The 9,227-nt window shown below is 38.2% G+C and overlaps 1 protein-coding gene across 1 annotated transcript; it reads left to right on the top strand.

The window, feature by feature from the left end:
- Positions 1 to 750: 750 nt before the first annotated feature.
- On the top strand, positions 751 to 9,138 carry LOC113058443 (NLR family member X1-like). The gene is made up of 9 exons (XM_026226354.1): positions 751 to 908; positions 2,239 to 2,362; positions 2,839 to 2,908; positions 2,983 to 3,092; positions 3,237 to 3,859; positions 4,108 to 5,531; positions 6,640 to 6,726; positions 7,847 to 8,098; positions 8,202 to 9,138. Exons 2-9 carry the CDS (start codon positions 2,257 to 2,259, stop codon positions 8,554 to 8,556), a joined length of 3,027 nt encoding a protein of 1,008 aa, XP_026082139.1. The 5' UTR covers positions 751 to 908; positions 2,239 to 2,256; the 3' UTR covers positions 8,557 to 9,138.
- Positions 9,139 to 9,227: the final 89 nt, after the last annotated feature.

The following is a 9,227-nucleotide window of genomic DNA, read 5'->3' as shown; positions in this document are numbered from 1 at the left end:
TTTCACATTGACTAATTCTGACTCACTGAACTAAACCTGAAGAATAGCATGTGCAAAAGAAACTTAATCAGCTCCACCTGTATGCTTTATCAAAGAACCTTTCTAGGAACTGTTTTGAATAACCCAGAATCCCTTGTGGTTGAAGCATTCATCATCCTCTAGGAACACAGGTCCATATATAGAACTAGTTGGACTTGAAACTGGAAACTGTAGGTGTGTCATTTTGATCAGTGCAGTCCAAAGTAAAACAGCCATTAAGTTAAATTGTATAAAATAAATTAATGTTAGGCCTATAAAATTGTGAAATGCAGAATGATTTTGCTGTCTGAATACACCATTAACTGGTGGCACTTTCAGACTTAAAACCCAATCAGCACAGAAGAAAGCTTGTCTTTTGTAGATTTAAATCTGCTGATAGGATAACTTTACGAATACACAAGTGCTTAATCAGCATATGAGACTTCACTGTCTAGTTTATGGCTTTTATTTAGTCAAATGGCGAAGTAAAAACGAAGTGCAAAGTTTATTTATAAAAGAAAATATATTGCAATAATAAACAACAAATATTAAAGTACGCACAAAACAAACAGTAAAAAACAGTAAGTACAAAACATACAAAATACATTTCAATAATAAACTACTTATGGATTAATATATAACAGAAAAAGCAATATAATATAAAAATTCTTAAGAAATGGACAGAAAAAAGAGCAAGGTTGAAAGGTGAAATTTGTTTATGTGGGCGGTACTATGACGGACTTATCAGGAAGACGAAGCGGTACGCTTTCATCATTCTGCCGAGGAATGGACGCTTTCCTCGGCTGTGTTCCGCGTGACAGATACAGAGCGCTGGTAGAATCCTGAGGAAGTCAATGGAGAATTCACCTTATATAGAGCCTCTAGATTAGGTAAAGATCTACAGCAATTACCAGCATCTTAATCGTTACGTCTGGTTTCTCATGTGAATAAGAGCAGTCGCTACGTTGCTCTGATTCAGTGACCTAACGGTTGATATAAATATTGAAATGAAAGTCATGACCCTTCTGAAAGCAAATAAGAGCTGAGTTTGCGTCAAATTCCAAAACAGAACGATATGGAATCTTTCATTTACGCTTGAGAATTCATAACGGGCACGGTCACACATTTATAGACAAACTGTTTGATCCGTATATATTTAAAAATTGCATTTGTATATGGAATTCCTTTTTTTTTTTTTTTTTTTTTGTGGGGCAGGGCTATGTAAGTCAGATGATAAACTAAACAAATTACATGCTTGTAATGAGTTTTGAATTTACTGTAGCCTGCTATTTACAGAGAGTGGCAGCTGTACTACTCAATGGTTGACGTGATTGAACACAGTACGCGGAAAAGCAAAATACCGGAAAACAGTAGTGGTTTTATTTTAAAAGAGAAAACCTACAGTTGTAAATAGGTTTAAAGAGCTGTGTTTACAGCTTTCTTTAAGCTTGTGACGGACACCAATAAATCGCAACATTATTTAAATGTAGTTATATTAACATAATCGTAAATCAAATCTTAACTAAAATAAACATGTACATCATTCAGCTGATGTCATATTTTGTAATTTATTTATTTATTATTACAACAGAAGTTGGCAGCCACTGGTCTAAACTGGTCTCTGGATGAATTATGTTGTAAATAACATGAAAATGAGTTTCCAGTGTTGGTTTTAAGCACAGGTGTGGTGACAGGTCACACCTTCATAGTGTCTTGCTCATAGTCGTCATCACATTCACTAGAGAGAAAACATGTTTGGTTGTGTATTAAACACAGACGGAGACCAATCACTTGTCTTGATCAATCATTAACATTAACTTGTGATGAATTTCAGTTAATCTTGCATATGTAAAGAATTATTATAATTTTTTTTAAATGTATGTATTCTTCCTGCCTGGATTTGAATTAGGAGCTATCTTAAATAGCTCATTGGTCACACTTAGTGATGCATCATGCAGTTTCTTTAGATCGTGGACATTACCAAAATGAACACTTTGGGTGTGTTGTTAAATGAACTTGTGTATCATGTAACTGTGTAGCCTAAGTGTCATGTGTCATTGAAACACAAAGCCAGAGGAGGGACCTTACAAGGTTTGACTTGATTTTGCCAGGTACATTTACGTTGCTGTGTTGATAGTAGCATTTGTTTACCTGTTCTACACAATTTCCAGACCCGTTTAACCTTTTGAGTCTCTATGACAAAACATATCATCCTTTAAGGGTTATTTTAAAGTCGAAATGTGGCGATTTGGGAGGCCGTCTGGAACAGAAGTGTTAAGATGGAGATGCCAAGGGTCGCCAAGAGATATCTGCTGCAAATTTCACACCAGGGCTCTTCGGAAAAGTAGGTTTTTGATAGACTTAAAATATTAAAATGTTAGGTTTATTTTTATTTATTTGTGGTCATAAGTCCATCAAAAGTCTCTTATGCTCACCAAGGCTACATTTGTTATGTCAAAAATTCAGTACGGACAGTAATATTGTAAAATATTGTTACAATTTGAAATAACTTCCCATTGTGATATATTTCCAAATGTAATTTATTCCTGTGATGGCAAAGATTAATTTTCAGCAGTCATTACTTAAGTCTTCAGAGTCACATGATCCTTCAGAAATCATTTTAATATGCTGATTTGGTGCCAAAGAAATGTTTCCTATTATTAGCAATATTGGAAACAGTTGGGCAGCTTTACATTTCTATGGAAGCTGTGATTTCTTTGATGATTTTTTTGTCTTTGCTGAATAATTTCTTTGTAAAATAATTCTGAAAATTAGTTTTTTGGTTTGGATAATTAAAGAAATAATGATTGTTTATTTCAGCCTTTAACTTAAACCTCCGAACAGTTGGCATCTGTGGTAGCATAAATCGCCATCACTTCTCATTTCCAACGTAAGTATAATGTTCTCCTTTTCGTGTGTTTTCAGTGAATATGTTTTGATGTTACTTGTGTTATGTCTCATCAGCAAGACAACAAGCTCTTATAAAAATACATGGAGAGAACTTAGAACATCTATGTGCTATTCCATCTCTGGATCCACCCCCAGGTTCTTTTGTACCTGTGAACCCATCACAGGTGAGTTTGCGTATCAATCATTTACATTTCGATGGCATATTACTCCATGTTATTGATTTATGAGATTAATTTCCCACAAATTCATACAAAATCAGCTCGTAAAATAGCAGTTTCTTTCATGATTGTGTTATAATTAATCCCCAGATCCCATTGAGATCCACAAACAGAAGCTGACATTATGGTTCAGTCACCTTCCTCGAGAGGAGAGACAATTCGGTGGCTACTTTTCTACCGAAACTATGCATGTGGAGCCACTTATCTTAGAGCGTCATCCAGATGAGGACAGAGGTCTTAACCCCTTCAAAGAAAAGACAGGCACATCTCCACGTCCCTCTCTCACGGCTGAGCAGCTGTTTGATGCTAACATTAATAGAAACAAATCACGAGGACTTAATGTTTTGCTGTATGGGGCTGTCGGCACAGGGAAAAGTACTGTCGTCCGTAAACTGATGCTGGATTGGTGTGCTGGATCGGTTTTCTCCCAGTTCAAACTTGTGTTGCCCTTCTCCTGTGAGGATCTTTCCCATTTATCCAAGCCGACATCCCTTCGAGACCTTGTGGGCAAGAAATACCTGCACCTTCGCAAGACACCTTATCTTAGTGGAGATAATGACAAGGCTAAGGATGTCCTCTTCATCTTCAACGGAATGGAGAAGATGAAGCTGGATTTTCGCATCGGTTCCACAGAGTTATGCAGCGATCCCAATGAGGCTCTCCCATCAGAGGCTGTTGTTGTTAATCTGCTTAGGAAATACCTGCTACCTGAGGTATGAGGCTCAGATCTTTGGAGCTTTTTACTCTGTGACCTGGCATATTGAATGATGTCGTGCTCCAGATTAAATTGGTGGAGGTTTTGTGACGTAAATTGCAGTATGCAGTATATTTAAATGTATATTTCAAAGAATACATGTCTAAGAACTAAGCACATGGGGACAATTACTTTTCATTGACCCCCACCTTTAGATAAAAGTTTATTGTAATGAATAGCTGCTAAGACCTGTTGCTTTTCTTACAGGCCAGCATTTTGGTTACCACGAGACTATCTGCTGTTGACAGAGTTCCTAAAAAATACATAAATCGGTATGTACAAATCTGTGGCTTCAGTGATCCTGATCGCCAGAGTGCCTACTTCACCAGCAGGCTCTTGCAACAGAATGAAGGCAAGCCGGGCAAGGCAGCCGAGACGCTCATAGAGATGCTTTACCTAAATCTACAGCGGGAGAGTCAGCTAGCAACCGCCTGCTTCTTACCTTCTTACTGCTGGCTTACATGTGCCACTCTTCATTTATTGCATTTTACTGATACAAGGTCACCAATTCGAACTCTCACTGGCATCTACACCAGGTTCATGAGGCTCAACTTTGGAGGAGAAGTGATAACCGTGGATGGAAACGTCTCATCACAAGAGCAACAGAACTCATTAATGCTCTATGTGGTCCGTACTGTTGGTAAACTAGCTTTTGATGGCGTCACCAACAAGCGGACGTCGTTCTCCGCTGAAGAACTGGAGCAGTGGGTTGGCGGAAAGACTAAAACGGACGAAGAGCTCGAGCAGCTGGCGGTGTTTCGCACAGATGTGCTTGACTTCTTTCTGGTTCCCCGCAATGATCATGGTAGAGATCCTGAATCTGGTGGTAGGCGCTACGTGTTTGCTGTTCCCGCCATGCAGGAATATCTAGCAGCTATTTATGTTGTTCTTGGCGAGAACAAAAGCGTCCTGGAGAAGTTGACTAAGGAAGTCTCGGAGACTTTGGGACACGCCGGTGAGGACATCACGAGCCTCCTGAGCATCCTCTCTAAAATCATACCTTTCCGAATCTTTGCCGTTTTCAATTTGCTTAAGTTGTTCCCGAAACTCTTTGAGCAGGTCAGCAGCCTCAGCAAAGGGCATATTGCAAACACCATGACGGCAGAAATGTTTCGTTCGGAGGACAGCTTCAATGAAGATGTTTTGGACCAGCTGGAACAAAGTCTGCTGGGAGTGCATGGTCCACAGCCACAGGAGGAAACCTACACAAGAGCGTTCGAACTCTACCCTATCTTCATGGGGGGACTTCTTCATTACGGGAACCGGAGGCTGTTAGACCAGCTTGGATGCAGCATCAAGAGTCACACGGTTTCCCAGATCACCCGTGCGCTGAGGAAACACCTGATCAAGGAGAGTCAGAAGAAGCAGCCTCCTGAGGAGCTCATGGATCTTCTGGTCCTGCTGTATGAGTTCCAGAACCCTCGACTCACAGCTGAAGTCCTCCAGTCCATCAAGACCATCAACTTGTCGAATGTACGCATGACGCCACACAAGTGCTTCGTTCTGAGCATGGTTCTGAGCTGCACGAGCTCAAGCTTCCACCTGAATGAGCTCAACCTCTCCTCCTGCCACATCACTCCAGAGTTACTGCAGATGCTTTGGCCAGCCTTCCATCACACTAGCAACCTCAAGTGAGACGTGCTCTTACTATAGAGAAAACTAGTCTGTGTTTTGCATGCTTGAATCATGTAGTTCTGTGCATAAAATTGGCAACCTGAAGCAGACTGATCTTTAATACAAGTCTGAAATACAGCAAGTTAGTGCACAACAGGGCTCATCAACTAGCAGTTTGCTGTTTAAAAAGAAATAGATGGAATATATATTTCTTTATTAGATTCATATTTATAATTAATGAAAATTATTACTTTGCTCTCCATCCAGACCTCACCTGCTTAAACCAGCCTAAGATAGAGTTTCTGGTCTTTGCTGGTTCTCTTAATATGACCTGATGAAAAGTGCCCTAAACCAGGGAACAGACTAAGTTTTGCTTTTGCTTTTGAAAACAAGGAATGTATGGGTGAACTTTAAAAAACAAAAACAAAAAAAACCCACCACTATTCAAAAATTTGGTCAGTATTTATTTTTCTTTTTATTAATTCATAATTTTATTCAGCAAGAGTGCATTAAATTGATAAAAAAAAAAAAAGACAGTAAAGACATTACCGGTATTTAGAATGTTCCAAAAGATTAAAAGTTTCTATACACATTGAAGAATTCTGAAGAAAAAAAAAAGTGTGTATTACAGTTTACAAAAAAATAGTAAGCAGCGCAATTGTTTTCAACAGTGATAATAATAAGAAATCTTTCTTGAGCAGCAAATGAGCATGATTTCTGAAGAATCATGTGATACTAAAGCTTTTTTTTTGTTAGATGCACAGTAAAAGTGCTAGAATAATTACTTTCATTAATGTATTAATATTAAGTAATATTAATAAGGTATTTGATTTAATAATCATGTTTTAGAAATGACAAAAACGTTTGTTAATTAATGCATCTTATTGAGTGAAAGTTACAGTAACTAAAGACTGGTTTGTCTTGATATTGTTGTCTTAATGGACATTTTAACATGTGACTTTTTATTATGGATTCAACTGTTGACTTGCTTGCAGTTGCTTTCCTTGCAGAATGCAGTCAGTATGTAATAAATACTTCTAAGCACAATTACCTCATTAGTTATTGATTTTCTGCCTGACAAACTAATGGTACGCGTGTGTGTTTTTGGTCACTGTGTGTTTACAGTCTCCAGTTTAACAGCCTGGGTCCTGAGTCCTGCATTCTTCTGCGAGATCTCCTGCTTGAGCCCAACTGTACTATTAAGTCATTACAGTAAGCCTGCTTCCAATAGCACATGTCCCAAATTTACTACTAAATCTTAGTGTTATTTTAGTATTATTCATATACCATCTATCTATCTATCTATCTATCTATCTATCTATCTATCTATCTATCTATCTATCTATCTATCTATCTATCTATCTATCTGCATCTTTAAAAGAAAGATTTTTAATATAGTAAAAAAAGCCATATTAATATAATATAACGTGTGTGTATGTATGTGTGTGTGTGTGTGTGTGTGTGTGTGTGTGTATATGTATATATATATATATATATATATATATATATATATATATATATATATATATATATATAATATATTGTTATTTCCTAGTTCCTTATCCTATTTTAATTATTTTATTGTCTTGTCACTGTCATTCTGTTTGTGCTGTGGAAGCTTCTGTCACCAAAACAGATTCCTTGTATGTGTAAACATACCTGGCTATAAAGCTCTTTCTGTTTCTCATAAATAATTTGGCACATTATTTTAGCATTTAACTGTGTTGACCCATAAAGTAATGGGCTAAGAGAAAACAATTACCGTATTTTCTGGTCTATATTCTGGTCTATAAACAATTACCGCATTTTCTGGTCTATATGGGTGGGCGGGGCTTAGCTGGAGGCAAAAAGAGGTGCGGAAGCAATGTTGACAAGCGTAAACTAGCACGTTTTCTCCGTCCAGTCTTTACACCGTATTGCATTCAACCACAATTGTCTTCTTGATTTCTGTGAAGGAATGTCTGCCAGGATTCGGTAAAACTTTAGTTTTGAAACAAAAGTGCTGTTCCTTCTATTCTGGCAGCCAAAAACACAACAAGAAGACGTTTTAAAGTCAAAACCTCAAACTTTTAGCGCACCTGCTATGAGTTCTGCCTTATGTTTTGCCTCCAGCTAGAGCGGTGACGTCACAGTGACGTAGGTGATTAAGGGGTCTATAGTCCGAAAAAATAAGACAATAGACATTGCTGCTAAATGTTGACATTATTTAACAGATTAATCCAGATTAATCTATAATTTATACACAGCTTTTTCAGTATCATCCATTGTCTCAAAGCCTACTGTGATGATCTTCTTCACATTTTATGTGAATTTCGTCTTACTCTGATCACAGGTTGTGTGACAACTACTTGACAGACGCTGGCATCAGCAATCTGCTGGAAGCTCTGTCTGGTAACCACTCTTTGCAACGGCTGAGTCTGATGCATACTGGGCTAGGGGACCAATCAGCACAAATGCTGGCTGAGAGACTGGGCCAGCATGATATGTTACAGGAGCTGAATGTGGCCTTCAACAACATCGGAGATGGTGCAGCTCTCATGCTGGCTGACGCCTGTCGCGAACATCCCCGCATCCACACAGTCCAGTGAGTACAAAAATACATTTCCATTCTCCAATAATATGTATCTTTCTTATAAATGTATCTGATTCCATGTTAACAAATGTTTAATACTTCTACTTCCTCTCAGTTTGTACCTGAACCAGCTTACAGATGTGGGTAAACAGTCTCTGTATGTTCGTGGAGGTCCTCGGGTCAAAGAGGGCCGGCGGGTGAAGGTCCTGTCCTCTGTAACAGAGGGTTCGGACATCTCAGAGGACTGGCATCCCATTCTAAGCGTCATTGGCAAAAATTCTCTTTCCTGGGACAGAGGCCGTGTCCGCGAACAACTGTTGGTCTTCCTGAAAGACCTGGAATGGGGTCGCAAACAGCACCAGAGTTTCTGGAAAAAGATGCACTTCCGACGAGTGGAGAGCGTTGTGAGGCAAATGCTGCGCTTACTGGAGAAGAGCAGTGATACGGGAACCGGGACCAGTACAAAATGATGTAACTGTAATAGAAGTTAAAGGGATGGGGGTTTTAATTTCTCAGAGGGATATTTGTTGCCAACCAATTCAATCTAGTCAGTCTTAATAATTCTAATAAATTTAACTTGTTAGATTTAAAAGGGTTGTCTGTCTACATATCCATCTACTTTAGCATTAGGACATTTTGTGAAAACGCTGTGACAAATGAGTTTTATTTGATTGTTTGAGGGAAAGATCAATATCTGCTACTCCGTAATACTTCGGATGAATACTTGAAAACTGCTTCTTGTTGCACGATGACAAATCTTTGACAAATTAGAAGCTATTTCTTATATGTACTCAGTGAGAATTCAGGGTTTTTTTCATTATCATAACAATGTGTCACTCCTTTTTGAATATCTTTTGTGTGATTTGTGTGTCAAATTGTGCTCTAGACAAGGTTAACAACGTAAGGTAGCCTAGACAAGGCTTTAGGTTGTTCTGCAATATTAACATGTCTTTTGCCATTTTCTGTGATTTAAAAAAATGTTTGAACTAACAAATTGAGACTGAAATTTGGTGTGCAATAACAACAAAATAAAACGAAAAATGCTGATGAAAGGTAGCTTCTTGTTATACTTTGGCTTTTGCTTAATAAGATGCTGGATTCTGCCGGCTCATTTTATTTTAGTGCAGTTTGTTGTCAGTTG

The sequence above is a fragment of the Carassius auratus genome, chromosome 40 (genome assembly GCF_003368295.1).
Source record: "Carassius auratus strain Wakin chromosome 40, ASM336829v1, whole genome shotgun sequence".
In the NCBI taxonomy this organism is placed as follows: Eukaryota; Metazoa; Chordata; class Actinopteri; order Cypriniformes; family Cyprinidae; genus Carassius; species Carassius auratus.
Note: the sequence above shows the minus strand (reverse complement) of the source record. Positions and strands in the feature narration are given on the sequence as shown.